A 25,302-nucleotide genomic window follows, 5' to 3' on the forward strand; every position below is an offset into this window, starting at 1 on the left:
TCATCATGTAAGTGTTGAAGCCAGTTTTGTGCCTGAAATAATGTATGTGAACAGTGTTGTGCCCTTTCCAGAAATATTACTGCAATCCTATCTTTGTGTCTGTTGGGTAAGCTATGTCATCATCGCTGTCTGCTTGGCAGCTGTTTTAACTGATAGGTGTTGTGCTGATATCATTCATTTCACTTCCAATATCCCTGAACTGTCCTTTCATTTTTATAGTACAGACCAACATCCCAGGATTAAAGCAAGTATTTCCATGTCCCTGTTAGAGATGTACAGAATCGTCTGATTTGATACCACCAAGGGCTACACTCTCAAAGCTACAGTGCTTACTCCAAAGCACCGTTCACAAGGAAAAAAGCATCCACAACAGTTTGTTGGAATAAATAGCTTTGAGAATAGAGCATCACGTGATGATCTGCACTAGAACAGAGCTGGCCGACCCTGGTCCTGGAGAGCCACAATCCTGCAGGTCTTCTGAATGTCTTTGAATCACTCATGGCTAAAGACCTGGGGAGAATGTTAGTGCTGAGCAATTAAAAAAAAAAAAGAATTGCTTCAATGAAGTGATTGAGAACTCAGGTGGAATGAAACTTTCTAACAAACGGGGTGACCAAAAGGTGTTGAAAATACAAGAACAACGATCGAATGACAAATAAATGCGGTATTGAACTGCAATCGATCAATTCTATATACAGTTACAATTACAATTCCGCTGGTGTGCCAGCGCTCAACTCCAATCGCATTACAATTGCAATTCATTACAACTATTTACCACTGGAATGGAGCCCAGGTGTGGCAAGAGTTTTAAAATGTAATTGTGGTCCTTCAAGCCTTCTAAAGGACATATAGCAGCAATGCCATTTCTGGTATCGCTCCCTGACCTTTCTTTTATACAGTCTGCAATCAGCCTCACTGTTCTGAGCTCTTTTGCTGTAATATTGATTGGTTTGGTTTTGTGTTCATTTAAACGTTGTGTTCCTTGCAAGCCTTCGGTCTGACCAGGGTTTTTTTTTTTTTGCTGGTGTAGTACGGAATCTTGTCAACCCAGGTACAACATCACGTGATTCCTTAAGAACCAGGAAACAAACATCGGTATGTCACAACAACACATGACTGCAAGCATATGGTCCTTTTAAGATCCTTGTTAGCGCAGTTACAACAGTTTTCCACATGGTGGTGCTGTTTTGTGGAGGAATACATATCTGATGCTTCACCTTTGATTCTATTGCCCTTTATAGAATTTGAATACAGATTTTCAGATTTGCTAAGACTTTACTCCAAAGCAAAAGAATGTTCACCGTATTTTAACTGGCAAAAAACCACCAAGAACCAGCTCATGATCATTTACATGATGTTTAGATATCATTAATGAAGAATTAGGAATATCATGTTTTCCATCAAATGTAAAAAAAAAATGTAAATATGAACTGATTTCATTGATTATTTTTCAGATGCATAGATTGATATTTCCAGTGTTTACTACATTTATGATATGATGATGTAATCTCGAAATTCATGTTAGGATTCAAGATACTTAATATCATTTTCTCTAATGCCAGCCTTACTTTGAATATGTCTTCACTTTCTGTGATTGCCTTTTCTATAATTCTCTAAACTGATGCATTCTACCTTTCTGATGTCTAGCTATGCAAGTATGTCATTACTGATCCTTGTACGTGATGGCTGATTCAGTTAAAGATCTGACATTAATACAGGGTTTGAACAACCTGCCAATCAAATGCAACCCTTAAATACACAGGTGTTCTTGATACGCTAGCGTTGAGGATGGTCACGATTTGATCGAAACGTTTGCACGCAGCACTTTATTATTATTATTATTATTATTATTATTATTATTATTATTATTATTATTATTATTATTATTATTATTTTGCCTGTACTTCCTCTAATAAAGAACATTGATTCTATTGACATGCATTTGACATTATGTAAACAGCATCTGTAAACCTCACAACTCCTGACTATACTGGACTATATAGTGCTGACTATACTGGACTATATGGCACCCAACTGTACCAGTACATGCATCAGCTTATACTTGCACTGAATTGCTCCGTATTTTGCCGTATTCTACTGCTGCTCTTAATTATAACTATTTTCAGTATGGAATTTACTCTTCTAATCACATATTTCTAACTGCTGTTAGTCGAACTCTCTCTTAGATGTAATTATTTACTGTATTCTTTATTGTGCTCTTATTTGAATCTGATCTTATTTTCTAATGATTTTACTGTACTTTAAAACTGCTCTTATCTGCACTGTGATATTGTGTAATGTGATATTGTGTAATGTGACATTTTGAAACGTGATACTTTGTAACAACTGTAAGAAGTCTGCTAAGAAATAAATAAATAAATAAATAATATCATAACATACCATAACGAAAAACACCCATTCAGTCAATAAAACCCTTTGATAGAGCTCTGTATTAAAAACAAACACGTGCGCTAAGCATGTGTATAATATAATTATCCAAATGAAAATGAATAAAAAAGCGAAACAATTCAAACTGAAAATAGGAAATAATGACATTCCACCGAAAACCGGTAAATAAAAATTGCTCTTATTGTATTACTTGTATTGTAACACTTGAAATGTATTTGCTTACGATTGTAAGTCGCCCTGGATAAGGGCGTCTGCTAAGAAATAAATAATAATAATAATTTGCCACATCGAACGGACCAAACCATTCTCAAATCTGATAAGAGAATCAATCAGCTGTACTGGGTTCCAGTGATTGGGAACATTTAATTTAATTACAATTCGTCTAGCACCGTCCTGTTTTTTTTAAAATTATCTTTTCTCTATATAAGGAGATTATAATTAAAATACCGCATTAAATTAAAGGCGTGTTTAAATATATGTGCTTTTTGTTCTTCTTTTAAATAAACGCAATAGTTAATAAATGTTTCCCCCCTTCAGCAGTAGTGGTAGCGTCTGAGCGATACACTTGTTAAAGGTCTGCTCCAGGCAGGCTGCGGGTTGTGTGTGATCCGCGTTGTGGTGGAGGTGGACAGCGTGCTCCTGAATACAACTCAGCACTAGCAACTATTTCGCATCATTTTATAATTGGTTATAACTCCGGCGTCGACCATGAAGACAATCATTGCAGCGTATTCTGGCGTGTTACGAGGTAAGCCTTCTTTCGTTTCGTTTGTTTTAAATGCTGAAGATTATAATTTGATTGTTTGTTATTGTATATGTTCTCGTGTTTATTTCATCAGTGCTTCGCGTCTGTCTTTATCCGGCAATTCTCAGTCATTTTATTTTAAGTTAGGTGCCGTGCTTAATTAGAAACGTTACGTGCACAGGAAAACAAAGTGCACCTGTTTTGGTATGAAATTATGGGATGCGGCAATGCACGCCTGTCTGTCTCTCTATCTGTCTCGCGTTCGCATCTACCGCCTGCTCCTCGCTTTTCTTTACACACCGTCCAGGTTGTATATTGGTACAGGCGGCAGTTTGTTTTTGATAACCCTTTCTGGAGTGTAGATTGGATTATAATGCAGCATGTCGTTGATCATGTTTTGAACACTGTCTTGGTGCTAGGGATGCTGAAGCGGAGCCCCGATGATGCCACACTGACTGTACTGTAGTGTGTGGGCAGTCATGTCCCTGGATACACATTTAGACGAGTCCACTACAGACCCTACATGGTGGAATTTATAAACCGTCATTTTACACTGAGCTTGGGCTGTCCATATACCACACAGAGACCAAAACACAAGCTGGTGCTTGTTAAGCCTTGTATTGTAGTGGTCATGGGTTAAATCCCAGGTGGGGGACGCTGCTGCTGTACCCTTGAGCAAGGTACTTTACCTAGATTGTTCCAGTAAAAACCCAACTGTATAAATGGGGAATTGTTTTTTACATAAAATTGAGATCTCTTGTAACAATTGTAAGTTGTCCTGGATAAGGGCATCTGCTAAGAAATAAATAATACTGCCACAACGGCATACTGGGTGCAAGGTATAGGAATTGGGCCACCAGGTACTGTCACAAAGGAATGGAGTAATGGTGAATCCATTCTACAATATACTGGGTAGCCTTTTGTACAAAACCCTAAAATGATCTGTGGAGCCAGTCTTGAGTGTGAACAGGTATGTAACAGTCATGCATACAGTAACCCAGCATCCAGGGCTGCAGAATAGTTGCACGCAATGTGCACTGAAGGATTTGGTCGGGACCCCAGGAACGTTCCCGTCGGCTCTCAAAATATTACAGCTAGAAAAAACGTTCTCACGTCTGCATCAGCTGCTGCCAGAAACCCCGTTTGTACAGCTGAGCGAGTCCTCAGATTTCAGATGAAATAGAAACACGAAGCCCAGCCTACAAGTTGTGTTAAATGTGTTTATTATCAATGTAGAATGATTTGGGACTGCAGGTAAAGAACACGCCGTTGCTCCTGTCCTGTCCTTTCACCATCCACAGTCTGACAGGCAGTGACCTTGGTTTCATGCTGGAATCTCCCTGTGTCCCTTCTCCAAAATGTTGACCTGAAGGCAGTTTGGCAGCCCTGTCAAACGTTGTGTTAATGTAAAATCATCCGTGTGTTTACTAGCAACTCCCACTTCTGCTTTAACACTCTCATGCACAACGACCTCATGGGGTTGAATGCTCTCGGTGTTTATATGGGGAGAGGAAGATGCAAATGCATGATGTCCTCGTACATGTGCCCCCCCAATAAAGCAATGTTTAATTTAAAATTTCATCCATGACAGGGTTAATGTACTCTATATTAAGCTTCCTACATGTACTGTAACTGTGCACCAAGCTGTGTTGTATTGGATTCCGTGAAGTCTCTCTTGGGGCAAAGTGGCGATTGTTTAAATGAGAGATTCTTCACATGAGTCTGCTATTAACCTAGATTTTGAATTTGCAGATGAAAAGGTGCTGCACTACTATTTACTCGTACAGCTTATTGAATTTCTCAACTTGAATGTATTCATTTAGAGAACTGCAATATCTTTGGAAACTGGATTCTGTTTATACAAAGTCCTAAATCTAATACTCCCGCAGCACAGACTGGAGTATTAGATTTAGGACTTTGCTAACCACTGTGGTTAATAATTGAATTGTTAATGTGTGTGCAATGGATTCATAGCTGCAGATTAACAGAGGCAATGTCTAATCTCCACACAGACTGTACTGACACAGCTACTGTATATCAATACTCCTCACTGACTACTGACACAGCTACTGTATATCAGTACTCGTCATTGACTGACACAGCTACTGTATATCGGTACTTGTCATTGACTAACACAGCTACTCTATATTGGTACTATGGCTGTATGGACACAGCTACTGTATATCAATAAGACCTGGCCCTTTGACATTAGAGGGAATGGCCTCGCTTCCAGACTTGTCAACTCTCCCGTATTTGCCTGGAGTCTCGCGTATTTTGGACCTTTCTCCTGGACATCTCCCAGGACAGATTTTCTCCCATATATTTTGCTGAAAACTCTACTGTTAAAGCCCTTATGTCTGCAGACCTTTAATGTCTGAAATTCATGGCTGGTGTGTGATTACTGCAATCCCTGTTTGTATCTAGGCATGCATTCCGTGCGCTAGAGGCAAGTTCCTCCAGGCTCAAAATTCAGCAGTGCCGACTGCATTATTTTAAGATCTTTAAGTCGGGATTAATTGGATTTGAAGGAAGCCTGTCTTAATACTGTTGCTTTTAAACCTTTCCGGTTCAGATCAGATCCCTTCCACAGTACCCGGTACAGATCAGATCAGATCCCTTCCACAGTACCCGGTACAGATCAGATCCCTTCCACAATAAACTAGATTTAATTAAATGAAGTTTAGCGAAACATTCTTTCAGGTTTTGTGAACAGGGCCTCCAGTTTCTAGTCTTGAATGGCCTACAGCAGTACTGCACTAACCGTTAGATTTTCTACGTAAGAACTAAGTTGGCAGGTACTGTAGGTATCTCTGTATTGAGCCTGCAAGGTTAAGACGCCGTCTTGATTCAGACACTGACTGACCGCAGTCAGCTGCCTTTTGCAGTCATTCCTTCTACACAATCAGTCCTTCTGTCCTGGAACACGTTGCAAACCTTGGGGTGCTGGCTGGGGGTTTCCAGCAAGGCACCACTGGCACAAATTCAGATGACATGCCTTCCACTTGTGATTGCCTAGTCGTTTCCCTTTTGTCTTTTTGTTTTTTCTTGAGTGTTGCCGCATTCATAGCCAGATGATCAGGGGAATGCTTCTGTACCATGTGTAGGGTGACATGGCATTTTATCTTGATTTATGAAGAGCAGTCTCCACTGAATCGCAGCTCCAGTAAAGGGTGATGAGGTCAGGGATGAGGCGTGTCTCCAAGCACACCCCCTCTAGTGCACAGCGGCTCCTGTTGATTGGTTTAGATCAGCAGCACTGTTGGATACTGCTGTGTGAATATCTGGCACACTTCAGCCACCACTGACGCTGCAGGTTTTTTAAAATTTATTATACAAATGATCTTTAACAATATTAGTTTGGCCCTGTAACAAGCAATAAAGGCGGCATCACAATACTTAATGTAAACGGGGCTGTTTTCCTCACCATCTTTCATTGAAATGGGTTCATATGACTATAGCCCTCAATATTGTTTAATTAACTTAATGGGATTTTTGCATTGAAGGTAGTGCCACCAGGTGCTCAGTCTTGTCTATGCAATTTAAAAAAAATCTTAGTAGTTTTAAATCTGAATATTCTGCACATAACTAAGGGCTAGTGGCATCGGTCGCTGTCTATCCCTAGTTGTATTTAATCAGTGAGCCAGATGTTTGCTGGTTTGTGTGCAAGAGTGTGTCTTGGTACAGTAACATCTATTCAAACCCATGTGGGTCTCTATAACAAAGTAGTCTTAGTAACCTCTATTCAACCTCGCAGGTACTGGAGCCAATTTTCTGTCTGCCATCCAGGATTTGCCTTCGGTTCCCTGGCCCTCCAAGTCGAAGGTGGAGAAGCAGCTGCAGATTATCTCTGTGATGCAGTGGGTCCTTTCCTTCCTCGTAATGGGTAAGGCGCTTCCAGGATTATGTAATTGGCTTTTCCGTAGGCTAGACCGGCATTGCCTGGAACTGAGGGATTTCTCTTACAAGGACTCGTTATCCTTAAAGCTTTATTTTAAAGGATTATTTTTGTCTCTATTTGAATTCCATTCTTGCTGCTTTACCTCCTCAGTCTTAAGAGGGGATAACCCATTCACTGCGTACAGTCTGCAGTGTTTCTATTGTGTTGAATTGGAAAATGCAACTGTGTAAACATGCACTGACTTTGTAGAGGTCACCATGCATGAAAGAGGTAAAGGTGTAACCATGCTGCTGTCCCCACGCTCCAGTGCGAGATCGCAGTGTCTTCACACGCCTGTGTTTCTGTAGGTGCTGTGTGCACTGTGGGCCTCCTGTACCTGTTCTTCACTGACTGCTGGCTCATTGCTGCCTTGTACATTGCTTGGCTGGTCTTCGACTGGAATACTCCAAGACAAGGTAAGTAGTGAGGGCACACAAGCGCGGCAACCACACCCACATCTGCTTTTATATAGAGCGCCTTTTACAGCCAAAGCCACCCCAACACTTCTGTATATGCAAACCGACACTGTGCAGGACTCTCATGCCATTGGACAGAATTCCAAACTTGAAAGAATCAGTAAAAGCAATGTTGCCATTTTCCATTAAACATGAATTACTAATGACTTCTTTACCAGCATGAGTAAACATTGGGGAATGTAATTGTATTTTTTTTTTTTTTTTTTTTGTATCCACATTGATTAGGAGGAAGGAGGTCATCTTGGGTCAGAAACTGGACCGTCTGGAAATACTTCAGAGATTACTTTCCCATCAGAGTGAGTAATTCCTGATCACCGTGGCAACTCGTTTACACATTAATATAAACCCTAGCGATTCATTCTAGATCCACGAGAGTACAGTCAGTGTTTAATACTGCCAGACCAGGCTGGGAGACCTCCTGGAGCACACCTTCCAAGAGACCCAGTGGAAATCATGTGATCGGCTAGAATTGAGCAGACTGTAGAAAGGTGACTGTGTTGATGTTTAGAAGCTGTGCTTCTGTGTCAGCCAGTCACCTGTACAAACTCTTAGCAAATCCAGCATCTGCCTTGGCTATTGATTGCTTCACAGTGCTGGCATAGAAATATCCACTGATCCCTCTAGCTTTACTTTAGAACAAAACTTGCAATAGATTCAATATACAGCTCAAAGTAGTTGCAATAAGGTATAGAAAAAAAAAACAACTGTCCATGCTTTAAGGAACAACAGTGGCTAGGCAGTAATCTGGTTTCAGCTGGTGCTGACTATTGGTGTTCTGATGACAGATATGTTGCAGGTTAGACTTTGTCCTGTTGATAGGAGGAAACCCGCTGTGCTTTATAGATGTGTGTGCGTGTTCGTAGTTCAGTCATCCCTGGCCTTGCACGAGCCAGATATCGGCATGTGAATTGCAGGTGAACGTTGTCACCTAGTGGGTTGGGAGTGACCTGACTGCTGGGTTAACTGCTGATGCGGCACGCTGCAGAACCGGGGCAGGCACAGTTTTCTGGTCTGGAATTTATAATCGTGTCATCACAAAGCTATTTATTGGTGAACGGTAATTAAAGCAGTTCTCTGGGTAATTAGGGATGGTAATTGTGTAATAAAATGAAGTGTTTTTGCATATAATAAAATGGAGGAGGAAAAACGCATTGCACAGAACTTCAGTTATGTGAGCTTTAACTGCAGTCAGTGCAGAAACAAACCTGAGAAGGTTAATGTCACTGTGGCTACCTGCTCCCAAGCTGGATCTTGCTGGTTATAACTTTGCTATGGTTGTGCATTTGATGATGATTGTTCAGAGTGCAATGCAGTTACGTCCTGCAGTGCAATTGGGTCGTGCAGTCACATCCTGCAATTGGGTCGTGCAGTCACATCCTGCAGTTGGGTCGTGCAGTGCAGTCACGTCCTGCAGTTGGGTCGTGCAGTGCAGTCACGTCCTGCAATTGGGTCGTGCAGTGCAGTCACCTTGTCTGTCCTGACCTAGAGACACTGCTATATTTATCTCTTGGGTCCTTTGGCCTGTCAGTCTGGGGGCCTGTTTTAGCTGAACATTTCCCTCTGTCCTGCCAGAGTTTGGTAATAACCACTTTGAAAGTTACAGCTGAGCAGCACTGAGCACGTGGTCACATACACTGCTTTACAAAACCGCAGTTTGACCTCTGAGCAGCCATCAACATCTGTAATGCAAAAATGCTTTATTTAGCATTTTCTGTGCAGTAAATAACAGGAATACTGTTGGGACTGCCAGCGTGAAATCCCATCTGTCTTATCTTGACTTGTGGCTGTTCCTTTTTAAACAACTTTTTTATTTTCATTTCGCCCCCCCTAACCCTAACCCCCCCCCCAATAACCCTAATACTTGAATACAAATGTCTGGAAGCAACTGAGATGCTGGAGAGTGACTTCAAATTAAATTATATACAGTTTTATATTGAATATCCATAAGGTGCTGGTTCCCCCCCCCCCCCCCCCCCCAGCTCTATTCTCTCTGTGATTAATGTGAATCCCCAAAGGAAGCCAGTCCACAGCATCTTGGTTGTGTCATGACACTTCAAGCTGTTTTTGGGTGAAAAGTCAACTTCCAAAAGTCATGGCTTTTTATGACATAGTGACTAACTGACCAGTCACTGTTTTAAAATGCACACTATAAAGCTTGAACTTTTCCCTGAATTTTTTTTTTTTTTTACTCAGTAATGTGTTGCTGTACTTTCTCTGTACATTTCAAAGTGCAAAGTTCAGATGTTTCACTAGTCTGCAGTAGGTTTCAACTGATTTTATTGTTACACAAATGACTAACATGAAGGAAGCAGTGTTTCCTTTATGCATGTTTTTTTTTTTTTTCCAATGCATTTTTTATACTGATCAAATTAGGAAAACGTCTGACTGTTGGTAAAGAAGCTTCTGAATGAATTGAATGGATCCTTTCGCTCACTTCTCTCCTAGTTGAAGATTAGCAACCTTCTCATAGCAAGATCTTTATGAATTTGAACATATGTAGTATGGGCTGGTTTCACAAGACCCTGATTTAACATTGGCTAATCCCAGAGTAGTGCTGGTCTGGGTCTGTGAAACCAGCCGGTGAAGTAAATGAGACGCTTCTGATTTACTGTAGATACCAATGCAGAACGTTCGGTCTTCACACAGTCATTGCAGGTATTCGTTGGTTGTAGAACAAGATAAGGAGTAATGTCAGAATTGTAAACGGTGTGCCAGTTAGAAGGTGGCAGACCGCTTGCTGTGCTCTCAGCTGTTTAAAATGAGTTTCCCAATGTCAGTAAATCAACGCCAGCTGTGGAGTTTGTGCAACTCTTCAGTTCAGCTGGCAGAGTGCCCGTCTGTCCTTTGAGGAACGTGCAGTCAGGACACGGCCTTGAAAAAGCACTTGGGCAGGACTAGGGAATGAGGATTGGTGTATTGAGCAGGACTAGGGAATGAGGATTGGTGTATTGAGCAAGCCAGGCAGGACTAGGGAAAGAGGATTGGTGTATTGAGCACAATGCCCTGCTCTGGATTCGTATCGCGGACAGGGATTTTAAACCTACTGCATCTGTCAGACTAGAACAGAATAAACAAACTGGGCTACATTCTCAAAGGTATTGGTACTCGATCATCACTGGCACAATTTGTTTTAAAAAATAAATAAATAAATGAATAAATACACACCATTTTACAATTCTGAAAACAACTTGAGACTTCTCTCAAGACCCTATTCATTATAATTTTTTTGGGGTGCATTTTTACTTTTATTAAATTGTGCTAATGACGATCTCGAGTTCATAATGGCTCTGAGAATCTAGCCTATAATGTGATGGGGGACACTTCACACTGCCGCAGGCTGACGTCATTTAAACCAAGTAATGCACTGAACTTGCTGAACCCCTCATGGAGCGGAGTGCAGCTTGCATTGCACTGAGACTGGGGCTGCTGTTCACAGTTCCTCTGACCTCATTCACTACTACAGCTTGCATTGTACTGAGACTGGGGCTGCTGCTGTTCACAGTTCATCTGAACTTTACTCGCCACCACTTGCTTCACCCTGCCTATCCCATGAGTTACACACCAACCAAATGCTTCCCATATTAACAGGCGACCAGGTTAAGAAGTTAAGCTGATTTTCTCAATTGCAAATCTAGCAACACTTGAATCTGTCGCTGGGAATAATTTATCTTCTGTGGGCGACGTTAGGCCATTGCTTTGTCTAACTCCAGAAGCTTGCGAGTAAATAAAGGTGGTCCCCAAAAATCCAATCCTGCGTCTACATCCGAATTCCTGTTTATTCACAATCCACTCCAAATATCCTGTTGTGCTTGTGCTACATATATTAGGACCCCAACTCGAAACATGTCCCCATCTAGATTGGGTCAACCCCATCAGGTTGGGGTTAATTAACATTTTTAGAACCTTGAAATCTTTTCATATTTGTGGTGTGGTTGTCTTGTGAATGACCCCATTGCGATGCAGAAAATTCACTTCACCAGAACCCAGTCTGAATTTAGAGTCCAGCGTTCACCAACACAGTTTGCAAAAGTTAATAAAAATGTAGAAATCGGTGGTGCCCTTTTTAAAGTTTACCATATTAAAAGCACAGCACAGTGTAAAAGCGTAGGTACTGTAAACCTTGTCAAGCCCAGAGGTATAGTAAAGCATATTAAGACATGGAAAAGCGTGAGAAGTGTGGTCCACTTTTTATAAGGGGGCTCCCCATCTTAGTAAGGTTTTGGAACCGCTGGTCCAGTTGCACTCCTGCTGTTGGAGCTGTGCCTGACTATTGCACAACCAGTAATCATTCCCTAAGGAATGTGTTTGAATAGCAAACAGAAGGTAGCTGTCTTGTTTGCAGGTTCTGTGTACAGTAGATTGTATTGTCACAATGTGCAGCAGTTTACTGTCCTGTAATTGCACCACATTAAGCAGATTTGTTTAATAGAGAAACTCTAAACCAAGGCAGTGCTGCTCTGCCAAAGTTGAAAGGATTATTTGGATAACTGGTGCACATTATGTAAACACGCCTGCTGATAAAGAAAACAAGAACTCCATTGATTTTCAGAGCATCTTCTGTTGCTGTGTAGCTTGATGCAGTGAGTTTTCATAATGTGGCAGGAAATTCACAGCATGCATCTATACTGACGGTGATGTTGGTCAACTGGAAGTTGCTTGTGGAAACTGTCTGCATGGAACAACATGCTTCTGTTTTCAATTCAGAATCCAAATGGAACTCGCGTCAAGACTGACGTGAATGGGACTATCCTTTTCAAAAGCAGTAATCTGTGCAGTCATTGCAGTATTCTGTGTATTGGTGTTCTGTCATTCAGCACAATGGATACTGGGTGTTTGGATGTTGGAGTGTGTCCCCACACGGAGAAGGCTGGCGTGTTTCACCCTGGTTTAGCTGAGCACTGCCATTTCATTGACCTTGTACTGCAGGGAATGATTTTTGGCTCTGGAGTTTTATGGAAAGCTTTAGTGGTGGCCCAAGCAAGAGCCATTCAGGGTTGCACAAGACTTTCTATTTATTCTGTAAGTTAGTTGGCTTGATCGTGCAATTCTACTGTGGGGTAAACTTGAGCCAAGGTCGTTGAGTAACAGAAGTGTACAGTAACGAGTGGGGGGGGGGGGGGGGGGGGGGTTAATTGATAACCAGGATTTCATTAATCATATCTCCCTTATCTAAAAGGGTTATTATTTTATAATAAATATGAAATGGTGTGATCAGCAAATATGTACAGTAGGTCAGCAGGCGCCCCCTAATGGCAAAATGTCTAAGTGTTGCTTGATAACAAGTCCATTGACATGGAGAACTATTTTTCTGTATAGACGTGCCCCCCTTTCTAGATTGTTGAACATGGTTCCCTAAGGGTTGCAGATGTTCTATGGTATCGCAAACGGAACGCTTATGGTTTATCTCCATTTTCAAGGTTCCAAATAAAGTATATTGGCCTAAACCACAAGTCTGACCGTCACAGCCTGCATTGAAAAAGAGAATGTGAAACGGGCATCTCTAATGAATGTTTCACAGTAAATGTTTTCTGAAAAACACTGTGTGCCCTGTGAAAGAATGAAGATTAGTTTGGAAAGGTTTCTTCCCTCTTCCTCCAGGGTACTGCAGCATCAGAATGAGTTGTTTGTGAACGTGGAAGACTTTAAGCTTTCTGAATCGTGTCCCCATTGGACCCCATTCACAGCTGCCACACTTCCAATTCTCGCAGAGTGTTTTATGTTGAATTCTGTTTTTGCAGCTCATTAAAACCCACACCCTGCTGCCCAGCCGGAATTACATTTTCGGGTACCACCCGCACGGGATCTTCTGCTTCGGAGCCTTCTGTAACTTCGGGACGGAAGCAACTGGGTTCTCCAAGAAGTTCCCTGGGATCTGCCCTCACCTGGCAACCCTGGCTGGGAACTTCAGATTGCCCCTCCTCCGGGACTACCTCATGTCTGCAGGTAAACCTCTTCTGTGTTTGATTGTGTCCGTGTTGACTACAGTAAGTGAGGCTAATAAAACATCACCTTGGCAGGGGGGTAGATGGAAACGAGACCCCCATTGCACAGCGGTTTGATCCATTCCTGGTTTTGCTAGGAGTTTGGGACACACTTGAGCTTGTTGCCTATACACTGGGACTGATCAGGCTCACTTTAAAACCTGGAATGGGGTAAACTGCAATGCAGTAGAAGTGTGGTGCACGCACCCCCTGTAGAAGTCCTACACCAGGGTTTTAGTCCTGATTAGTTCCCACCTGCTGTGGTCTGAGCTGGCGTGTAGATGGCAGTCTGGGGTATGGACTCCGGGGGGGGGGGGGGGGGCGATTTGGACTGGACCTGGACCTGGTTCACTGTTTCTATCATCTGCTTCACGTGTTCATATTGGCTATTAAAGATGGACATGTCTTGGCTGCCATTGGCTTGGCTTGGATTTCATCTGGTAAGCCAAAACAAACCTTTTGTAGCGCTGACACTGCCTGGAGCCACAGTTCACATGACTGGTCTCAGACCCATCCTGGACTACCTAATGTTGCCTTCGGTGCTAACCAGAGTCAGTGAAGCTAGAGAACTGGCTTGTTTTAACCAGCCATGTCAGACTGCACACTGAAGCACAGATACCCTCACTGCTGTACTTTGTAATCCACTTGCCCCTCTGACTCACAATTTGTATAATGTGCACAACAGGCTCTTGAATGCAAAATGTTTCATATGAGAGAGATGGACCGAAAAGCACTTCACATTGCTGGCTTTGTGTTCTGTATGAAGTCAGTTCTGTGTAATGTGTGGCTAACTTTTAAAGGTGTGTTTATAGTTTCCAGTGCACATGTCTATACATTAGAAGTGATCTCCTATTAAAATCCCAGGGATAGCAGTAAGACCCCGATTTGTATAGCAGGTTGATACATTCCTGGTTTTACTGGTTTAATCACACACCTGAGCTTGTTACCTATACACACTGTGGCTAATCAAGCTGGTAGTAAAACCTGGAATGGGTGAAGCTGCTATGCAGTAGGAGTCTTGTTTTGGTGCAGGAGCTGTAACTGACGTGACATGACGGCAACAGACTTCACTTTAAGGGCTGTGTCCACAGTGGGACGTGCACGTCCTGTTTTTGGTGACCATGCTGATTCTTCTCCTGTCTGCAGGTATTTGTCCTGTGAATCGCAATTCCATGGACTATCTCCTGTCCCACAATGGAACTGGGAATGCTGTGGTGATTGTTGTGGGAGGAGCGGCGGAATCCCTGGAGTGCGTTCCTGGGAAGCACTCGGTCACTCTGAAAAACCGCAAAGGGTTTGTGAAGCTGGCCTTGCAGCAAGGGTAAGCGTGCCTGAGTGCGCTGTTGAACATGCTTACACTGAGAGCCTGTAGGTTATAACCTGCACTACATACAGAGGGAAAAGCATGGACAGCCGAATCAATCCCAGGAACAGTCTAGGAGTTTGCCGGTGGCCGTGAGGTGATTTTTATGTAGTTTGTTTATTCATTGTGAACCTGATGAAGACCTGTTGTGTCGAAACGCGCAGTTCTACTACCGTTTTGTTTTGTTTGCTCGGTTTAGTAAAAAATTGTCAACTAATAAAATGAAAATCTTTAAAAGACTACAGTACATCTTGTCCTGATTTTGAGTGTGCGACCAATTGGTCTTTTGGACTTCAATCTATAAATTTAAGGTTGGTGGATAGATTTGAAGTGAGTGTAAGCCCAAACAGACAGTGTGGTTAGTGGTGTGTGGGTTTGTTTTTTGACATTATGCTTTTATTTGCTACCTAGACATCTTGCTTATAAACTCATAGCTGTACTGAAGGTTTTTACATGAATATCCATTAATTTTTTAATTTAAATTATTTAATGTCATTTTTTTTGGCTTTAATACAATTTCAGTTCTAAGAGTTCTGAGCATTATAAACCAAGCTATGCATTTATATTTACTGCTCCGACCCACACGCTACACTCTGCTGTTTTCATCTCTTGTAGTAAGATTGAAAATGCATCACAACCTGGAAATGGAGATTCAATCTCTTTCTCCCTGCAGTGCTGATCTGGTCCCTGTGTATTCGTTTGGGGAGAATGAAGTGTACAAGCAGATCATCTTCGAGGAGGGCTCTTGGGGGAGGTATCTGCAGAGGAAGTTCCAGAAGCTCATGGGTTTCGCTCCCTGCTTCTTTCACGGCTGTGGGATATTCTCGACCAACAGCTGGGGAATGGTGCCCTACAGCAAAGACATCAACACTGTCGGTAGGTACCCGTGCACCGGTTCTGTGTGGGGTTTACAGCAGCGCTCCCATTGAAAATGTGAACTGCTGTACAAGTATGGAAGCTGGCCACATCCTGGGGGAGCACACATTGCAGGAGCTGAACTGGCTTCACCTGACGTAATGTGTGGAGAGACTTTGGCACGGCGCTCTGTTTGCAAAGAGGAATATCAAGGACATGTCTGTTTAATGAAGCGGCCTCCGGTCTCTGAGTTTGACAGATTTCATGCTGTATGCGCGTGTAAAGGGTTGTCGCAATCTGCACTAGGTAGCCAAGTGGCAAGTACTAGATTTCACCTGAATTGTTCCCAAACATGCTTCCAGGTGTTCACCATGGTATATTTACAGAGTTGTCAGTTTCCCGTGCTTTAAGTAATGCATATACTGTCATTTGCATTACTGTGTTTTTGCAAGGAGTTTAACATTTTTCACCTGTGGTTTTGGTATGCTTTTTGTTTACCATGGTAATTATTTTTTATAGTAAATTAGCCTGAGCCACACCCTGGGTACTGTGTGTTTGTGTGTGTATATATATATATATATATATATATATATATATATAATATATATATATATAATATATATATTACACAGACATTTAATTTGCATTTCTTTTTGCAGTTGGAGAACCTATCACAGTCCCAAAGATAGAAAGCCCAAGCCAGGATGAAGTGGACCTTTACCATGACATGTACGTGCAGAGCCTCCTCAAACTCTTTGACAGATACAAGGTGAAGTTTGGTCTGCTGGAGACAGACACCCTGGCTTTGCACTAGAACATCTCCGGCTCTGGAGCGTCTCCCGGAGCTGCTGAGGATTGGACCCTGCTCTGTACCTTCTTAACCCTTTCAGTCCTGTATTAGCACCACATGTTAACATGTGCTGTCAGCGATCATGTAGGAACCTCACGGGACTCCCGGGACCCAGTCTGAGAGGGGAGGGGGGAGGGTGAAATGGTCCTGTTCTCATGTATGCTCAAAGGAGTTTATTCATCGGCTCCACAAATACTTCAGGACTGAAAGGGTTAAAATGTATTGGATTGTACCAAAAACAGGAGAACCGAAATCAGCTTGATCGCTCGACAGAAAATCATTCCAAGCCTGGAGTATCTGAATGCTTCTGTACAGTACTATTGAGTAGCCTACATTGTTTCAAACCGTGCTTCAGGGGGGGTTTAAGCACTTTTTTTTTTTTTTTTAAATATGCTCACAACTTAATCCTGTAATAATCCCATTTTACCATTTTAAGTAGCATAAAGCTTTAAATGCACAAGCAATGCAATTGGAAGGGTTTCATCCCATGAGGTAGCGCCTGTGGGCTCACAAACCTGAGAGGTGTAGGTGGATAAGCGCTTGTATTTCACACTTTTCTTGGTGATTTTCTGTTGCTGTTAATCTACAATGGTATGTATGAGAGGGAATTTCGTTGGTTTCAGTATTAGAAGAAAAAAAGTTTTTTTCGAAAGTGTGATCGTAATGGAAAGTGAGCAGAAATGCAATTGTGAATAATGCCTATCAAGAAGAGAAGATGGAGGAGATTGATTTGTGTGAGATTCACGATGTAATTCCAAAAGTCTTTTGAATGTGTAGAATTATGGGCTGGGAGGCGATTTAAATGTTCGTATTATATAAATGTTTACACGTGTTTTAAACTGATTTGTTTTATGTACAGTTTAATTCTAGATTTTGCACTATATCCGCATGTTAAACCAACGTGCCTTTCTCGTCTGTACACCGTACCTTCAAGAGTGTGAATGCATCCCGTGGACTCATTTACTGATACACTATGAAAAGTGCCTTTTAAGTGCTCTTTCTGTGCAGTCTTCTACCATATAAATGACAGTGTTTAAAATGTTTTGTATGTTTTTGACTTGAAAATAAATGTGTAAATGTTGCATTGTCTCCTTGTTTTGAAATCGTGGTCAACATAGCTATCATTGGTTTTCTGCTGACTTTTCTACTCTCCTTTTAAGAATTCAGTTGATGCCTGTTAAGCCATTCGTGTCTCTCAATCACAACTGAGAAACGTGTCAATAGGAAAAGTGGTTTAATTTGAGGTTTTTCTATTAAACAATTAAATGGGCTTTTAAATCGTGGGTTTTACTTTTTCATTTCAAAGCAGAAGCAACTCTGCCTTTTAATGTAAATGGTCACGCAGAACTATTTAATGAAGAGCATCTGATTAGAATCAGTCGATTGAATGGGACGTTATCAAGGAAAATCATCCCATAGGAATGGGCCGGTGGGTACTTGTAGGTGGGTACTCTCAACAAGTAGAGTGGGTCCGGATGAAGCGCTTTAATGGACGTCGGATGTAGTAGCCGCTAGAGTGCGCTGAACAAGCGGTGTTAATACTAGTAACAGTCTAATAATAACAGTTAGGTTTAGGGGTAGAGGGTACATTTAGGGGTTGGGAAGCTATAGGTACATACTGGCCTATTCCTACGGGATGATTTTGCTAGGTAACGACCTATTCAATCGACTGATTCTAATTGGATCGGCTGAATAAAGTGTGTCCAGCATAAGACTCTTACTCCCTCCCGCCCCCCCCCCCCCCCCCCCCCCCCCCCCCATTTACAGCTTTAATACAGAATAAAGAGGAGTTGCTTAACATGTTCGTAGACTACGTTCTCCTTGTTAATCAAAAATAAAGGCTTGGATAATTTCGTTGTTTCACAGAAAACCCCAGTAAATTAAATCCATTTAAATATCGACACGTTTCTCCGTTGTGAACACGAATGGCTTAACAGAGATCAGCTGAATTCTTTAAAGAGAATAGAAAAGACGGCGGAAAACACCGACCAATCAGAAGCCCCAATTAAAACCAAGCGATGGATTCTGGATCGCAGGCATATAGAATATTGATTTATTACAGTATGGTAAATGTTTTGTAGACGGCGATGGAGTAGCAAGACTTCCAGTGGTCTGTATTTTCAAAGTGTTTACTCCAGTCTAACTTTATTCATCTCCCCCGCGAGGAAAAAACCTGACTGTTACGAAACTGTATAAAAATATAACACCGCACCAAATGTGAGAATTCATAAACAATCCTGTTTTTTGTACAGTATCTACCATGCCAAAAGGGCATATCAATGCATTATCTAAAGTGATATTTGCCAGCATTAAAAATGATTGAAAGTGCAACTATGAGGACACCACATAACCAGACACTACTGCAGCTAGTCAGTCCTGCATCCCTTGGTTATTTCACGCCCCCTAGTGGCCACTGCAGAGTTTTCAGGTGAGATTTAATAACCGGTGAGCTAACATTTCTTTAAAGGTTATTTATTTAATTTTTTTTAAGCACTCCACTGGGGGAAATGACTATTACTTGCATACCTTACAGACTGATATAAACCCATTGCTATCCCACTAACCCTGAAAGAAGCCGATTACTTCACATGCCACAGCAACGAGGCAGAAGAGGTATTGCAAAACGCATTATTGGTAAATATCAGCTATACCACAAGGACATAGCAAAGTTAATCAGAAATGTAAATACCGTTCAGAAGGTAAGCGATACCTTATCTGCAAGGAAGCGCCAATCGCAAAATGCAGTGACAGCGCGGTGAGGTTGGTTTAACAGAGAACACGTGAAACGTGGGCAACTTCTGGATAACATTGTGCGGTTTGTTGTGTCTTGTGGGTTGTGTATGATTCTAAAAATCAACACAGTAAAGTGGTTTATGCTCTGTGAGACTGTATGTATTGAAAGTCTGCTTTCTGTTTATCATCCGTGATAGGACCAGACATGCCCACAATCAGTCTGACAGTCTCCTGTCCAACTGATGCGATGAAAGAGTCTCCCACGCTATAATGTTACTAATGGATACAGGGGGTACTTTTAAATCTCCTCTAAATCGTATTAGTTTGAATTGGCACATAACTGAAAGAGTCCCCGCTATCTTTTATTTCATCGTTCTTATTTTAGTAATATTTTCATTTCAGAATGGTGCATGTGTTTTATTTATATACAGTTTGTGTTAGTTTAATTCCTACAGCTGCTCGTGTAGTGCTTTGCGGTGGCCCTGGCGATGTGCAGCGCTGTAGAAATCTGAAGTTGTTGTATTGCTATTGGAAAGAACGTTAAAACGTGCATTGCAAATCTTCTCCTGGTGATAGTACTGTACGTGCACGTCGCATCGCCTTTCCCACATACCTTACTATATGATGACATCTGCTGGCCATCTGATGTAATTACATGTTTTTATATACTTTTGTCAAAGATGCATTGAGCAGTAATGAAATACAATACGCCCCAATGAAGTTACGGCGAATCCGCTGGGATGCACTAACCTCAGACGTTGAAAGGTGATGCTGTTCCTCAATACTGGTGTCCTTCGTCATTGTAAGATGCTCTGTGCGTTCAGTTTCAGGTGTACAGTTTTCTCTTTCTATGTATCTAGAGAGGGGCGCTTCTTCAATTGTTATGACACTTGGTTAGGACATTCTTTAGAACACGTTACTGGTAGTATCAGAACCTAAAGGGGAATATGATAGTGCCTGTCCAGCTGCCTGTACGGTACGCTTGTCAAACTTACATTTTGACAGCGTTCCCTGGCTTCTCCTCGTGCTGAACGACACCCCTAGGCGTGCGGATATTGGCTCATATTTAAACACCCTGTCGTGTGCTATTCCTTGATAACAACACTCCACATTGACTCTGAGCTGGCGGGTTCAGCTGGGGTCTTATTACCACTAACAGAGGAAGATAATTTAGTATGGACACTTAAAAATGCAAATCTGCATCTCCAACTAGCTGAATGAAAATCAAGCGTATAAAAGATGTTAAATCAGTGTCCTATTGTAAGTGACTCTGCATATAATGCACAGCCTACCTCTGTAAAGCGCTTTGTGATATATATATATATATATATATATATATATATATATATATATATATATATATATATATATATATATATATAACATTGAAGCAGCCAATGTTAGCGCCTGCAGGGATGTCTTACGTGAACTATGGGGACTGGTATTTAATTTAATTATGGTCAGCGATAATAAGCTCAGTTACCCGCGGATCGCCGACTGATCCCAGAGACCTTGAGACTCAACAGAAAATCGGGAGCTTAGACAGGTACGGATCACAGCCAATAAGATGCTTGACCTTGCAAGCGTGAGCACCCTCGCTGCCTATATGAACAATGCTTTTCCTGTTAGAAATGTACAAACGGTACGCATTTGCATTGGTGCACAACGGGTTACCAAGTAAACTTTACACTTTTAATCTGCAGCGATTACTTTCTTAACGATCTAAATTACGAGGTTTATCTTTAATCCCAAAGAAACCGAACACAAAACACGGATACCTGAAGTCGACGTGAAGTGGTGTGTTTTGTTGTTGTTTTTTTTTTTTAGCTAACAGCACGTCCACTTCTGCAGCAAATCAAAGCTGCCGGAACCACTTTGGTTTCTGGTCCATCCATCATGTATTATACTGACAGCACTCTTACAGCAGGACCGTACCAACAAACCTGTACCATTCACCACGCCCATTTCATATTGCTGGTGAATGCTTAACCAATAACGAGGAGCTAATCTTTAAAATCCGGCCTCCCTGAAAGATTGAAATCGCTCCGAACCAATCAGCAAGTCGATACAGACTTTGACGCTGAACGCAGGGGGAGAGGAGGACTGTGATGGTTTCCTGAGTGAAAACATATCACCGCCTCTGTGTTTATTTCGATATGCCGACAGGTTGAACAGCTTTCTGTTATTAAGCTGCTAAAATCAAACAGTATACAGGATTATCTTTTTTTTATTTTTACGTCACCAGTTGTGTTATTTTTATTTAAATCATGGTTAAATCTGCGGAGTGATGCGTAGTTGATTTGAATGAAGCGGAAGCCCGAAGACCCGAAAGGAGAATGAGCTCCACACCCGGCCGGGATGCAGTTGTTTCTGTCGCCGCTGTCCATCTCTCCAACACCGGGGTAGCGGTGCCTTCCAGCAGGGCCCTGCACGTCGACCTCCTGTCTCAGCAAGTACGTTGGTCAACCGGCGCTGGATGATCTGCTTTCCATTTAATGATGTACAAAAAGCCGAGTTCACGGCGCTTTGCTTTTCCTGTATGTTATTATTGTGTGTGTGTGTTTTTAGCATGCAAGGGGCCTTAACATGCTATTGCTACCAGCATATGTCCAGTACAGGTATGTGTAGAGAGAGCCAGGCAAACCGCACAACATCCATTAAAGACACAAATCATCCACACATGCCGTCCTATTACTCATGAAAGGACAGTTTGCAGCGGCGTTGTTATCAAGCCGCTTCCTCCCTCCCTGCCCTCCCCCGGGGAAGGGAAGAGTTGTGTCGACACTGTTTTGTGATTTAAAACCGTATCCTGTGTTGTTTTGTTTTTTTGTTTTCTGCCTGGACCTTTCTAATGTCTCAGGAAGTGAAGCGCACAAAGTACCGCACTGCAAGCCCGTGGCGTCGATTGGGAGTTACAATGAGTATTCAACCGTGCCGTAGTGTAGCATATGGAAAACGATCTGGGTTTGTTCCGATTGAATGTGTTGAATCTGTCAACACTGTACAAGCTGTTGTTTCCTGTAAACGAACATGTAGGATTAAAGTCCTCCTTTTTCATGTCTGTTTTCTTCCTGTATCCTAACGTAGCTGAGATGTGTTGCAGCCGGTATGTGCACTGACGTGCTGTTGGGGGTTAGAGTTAGAGACGTACCGTGAATACAGTGGCAAGCAGGTTTAAAGCGGTGTGTGTGTGTGTCTTCAGTTAAAACTTACTTTGGGACATGGTCGTGTTCTTAAGTGCTATACGTCAGAACTATTGAGGACATAGTAAATAGAAACTAAGGGGTGTGTGTGTGTATATATATATATAATGTGTGTGTGTGTGTGTGTGTGTGTGTTTGTGTAAAAAAAAAAAAAGGAAGTTATTCCTATTGCTAAGAAATGTGTTGGTGAGCTTGGTTGGAGATGAGAATTCGTGGAAGTCAGAGTTCTTGGAAATTACAGTGCAAGCATGCAGTATGGGTTGCAAAATGTAAAATGACCTGAGAAACGTTACTCCTGCAGAAGGGTGTTCATGTGTTTTACCAGATCCAGTCCTGACAAGTCATTTACTGTGTCATCAGTCTAAGCTTAATAGTCTGACCAAAACAAATGCTTGAAAATCTTATCAGTACACCAAAGAGATCACCTTTGTTTGTTCTGAACATTGTATTACTGCATGTAGGGATGGAAATAAGACTCCCATTGCATAGCAGTTTGATCCATTCCTAGTTTCACTATGTGCTTAAGACACACCTGAGCTTGTTACTGTACCTACAGTACTGAATATGCTGTGGCTAATCAAGCTCGTAGTAAAACCTGGAATGGATGAAGCTGCTATGCAATAGGAGTCTTATTTCCATCCCTGACTGCTGCAGGTGCTGTAACTAACTGAAGTGACACGACTGACTGCTGTAACCGACTGAAGTGACCCGACTGACTGCTGTAACTGACTGAAGTGACCTGACTAACTGCTGTAACCGACTGAAGTGACGCGACTGACTGCTGTAACTGACTGAAGTGACCCGACTGACTGCTGTAACTGACTGAAGTGACCCGACTGACTGCTGTAACTGACTGAAGTGACCTGACTGACTGCTGTAACTGACTGAAGTGACCCGACTGACTGCTGTAACTGACTGAAGTGACCCGACTGACTGAAGTGACCCGACTGACTGCTGTAACTGACTGAAGTGACCCGACTGACTGCTGTAACTGACTGCTGTAACTGACTGAAGTGACACGACTGACTGCTGTAACTGACTGAAGTGACCCGACTGACTGCTGTAACTGACAAGTGACATGACGGTAAGCAGACTTCACTTGCAAGGGCTGTCTCCACAGTTAAAAGTACATTAAAAAATGTGCTTGGCGAATGCAGTGAGAGCTAACCTACAGGAGAATGCAGTATAATTGTACTGTATGTTTAATATGAACGAACGCCAGCAAGGTGTCTGGCTCTGGCGTGTAATTTATTATACTGGCGTGTTAGTAAGTGATATAAAGGGTGGCAGTGGATCTAAAGCATTGTCCCTGCATGTGCACATACTGCACTGCAGCATAACTGGGTCAGAAAGGAAATGTGTTTGATCTGGTACCCAACGAGAAGAGCACTACTCTAACCATCGTCTGCACAAAGAAACAACGTGGCTCAACGTGCCATTGGGTTAGCCCATCATAACGATGTACTGTAAGAAGCCTTGTGCTGCAGGCTGGTTCTAAACATTAACGAAGAAATCTGGTTTTCCATTGAAAACAGAGTTTCTGTTGTCTCTGCGTTATCGGCGCAGGCATCCACTCATTTGACATGCTTGTGTTTTCTGCTGCTGTGAAATCAGGGGCAGGGTTTTATACAGAGTCTCTGTTGCATGCAGATGTGATGATGTCACAATCCCCTGCATCCACCATTGGTCACCTGGCACGTTCCGATTGCATGTACACAAATCCACGTGTCTGCTCGGATCCCTTATTTACCCATACAGTTTAATGATGGGGTTTTATTCTGTATTCGGAGGTGTCTGAACACTTTGGTGTACTTTCAGTATGGGCCCCTGTCTCTATAAACTTTAAAATGACCACTTGCTGTAGCATGAATGGTTTTTGCAGGCTGTTCTACTGTACGCTCAGAAGTGATTATCATGTGATTACATTTCACTTTCTTTCCAGGCGATGGTATCCCAGGAGGGTTGAGTGTGTGTAAACAGCTGCTCCCCCTGGTTTGCAGCAAACCTCTCAAAATGATCTCGAACTGGTAAACACAGGAAGTGTAGCATTTAAATGCTTGCACAACGGTCACAATTATTTCATTAGATGATCTTGCAGAGAGAACATGCTGCCCACTGGTTGCATCAAGTGACTTCAGAAGAATGCTTCCATTAAGATTCACTGTAGATTAAGTACAAGGAGCCATTTTCATGAAACATTTGCATGCCTTTAAAGCACAGTAGGACTATAATGCATGTGCATGCCTGTAGTGAATAGGGTACATTTACTTTCACCTGCTTTATACAGCCCAATGTGTTCCTGTCATTGACATTGCTGTGGTTCAGTGAACAGAAACATGCATCTCTGTGCCTTTGCAAGCGGAAATTGAGTTTTTATTTATCACTTTGATAATGTACTACTGCGCGGTCTGCAGAAACAGTTGGGGGAGCAGGGGGAAGGGGATTAACAAGAAAGCTCATTTAGACTTTAATTGCAGTGATTGTGCTAATGGGGAGGGAACAACTCCTGCCAGAAACGAAGCCTGGACTGTAAACGTATGTGTGGGTTGATATGCTGTCACACCCTCCTCCAAAATCAGCAAAACTGATTATTAAAAAATATATATATAAATTATAAAGGACATGATTTTATGTTTGTCTTGACTCTTCATAAGAAATACCAAAGACTTTCAGAAACGTCTTGTGCAGGATGGCAAGTGCAAGGATTTGTGATGCAGACTTGGGCTTGGTCTCTACTAAACGACTCGGTG

The 25,302-nt window shown here is 42.1% G+C and overlaps 2 protein-coding genes across 3 annotated transcripts in view; both read left to right on the forward strand.

The window, feature by feature from the left end:
• Positions 1 to 2,875: 2,875 nt before the first annotated feature.
• Positions 2,876 to 17,698, forward strand: LOC117405472 (diacylglycerol O-acyltransferase 2-like). Its single transcript, XM_059030626.1, has 8 exons — positions 2,876 to 3,157; positions 6,909 to 7,037; positions 7,400 to 7,507; positions 7,793 to 7,863; positions 13,306 to 13,510; positions 14,695 to 14,869; positions 15,585 to 15,787; positions 16,426 to 17,698. Exons 1-8 carry the CDS (start codon positions 3,118 to 3,120, stop codon positions 16,578 to 16,580), a joined length of 1,086 nt encoding a protein of 361 aa, XP_058886609.1. The 5' UTR covers positions 2,876 to 3,117; the 3' UTR covers positions 16,581 to 17,698.
• Positions 17,699 to 21,380: 3,682 nt separating this feature from the next.
• Positions 21,381 to 25,302, forward strand: part of LOC117407300 (UV radiation resistance-associated protein-like) — an 80,407-nt gene continuing 76,485 nt past the window's right edge. Inside the window, exon 1 of one of the 2 annotated variants that reach the window (XM_059030627.1) lies at positions 21,381 to 21,802. In XM_059030627.1, coding sequence (XP_058886610.1) covers positions 21,686 to 21,802 — 117 coding nt within the window. In that variant the 5' untranslated portion in view covers positions 21,381 to 21,685. The remainder of the gene's footprint in view (positions 21,803 to 25,302) is intronic. The other variant, XM_059030628.1, reaches the window with a different exon arrangement.

Source organism: Acipenser ruthenus, chromosome 9 (genome assembly GCF_902713425.1).
Source record: "Acipenser ruthenus chromosome 9, fAciRut3.2 maternal haplotype, whole genome shotgun sequence".
Taxonomy (NCBI): Eukaryota; Metazoa; Chordata; class Actinopteri; order Acipenseriformes; family Acipenseridae; genus Acipenser; species Acipenser ruthenus.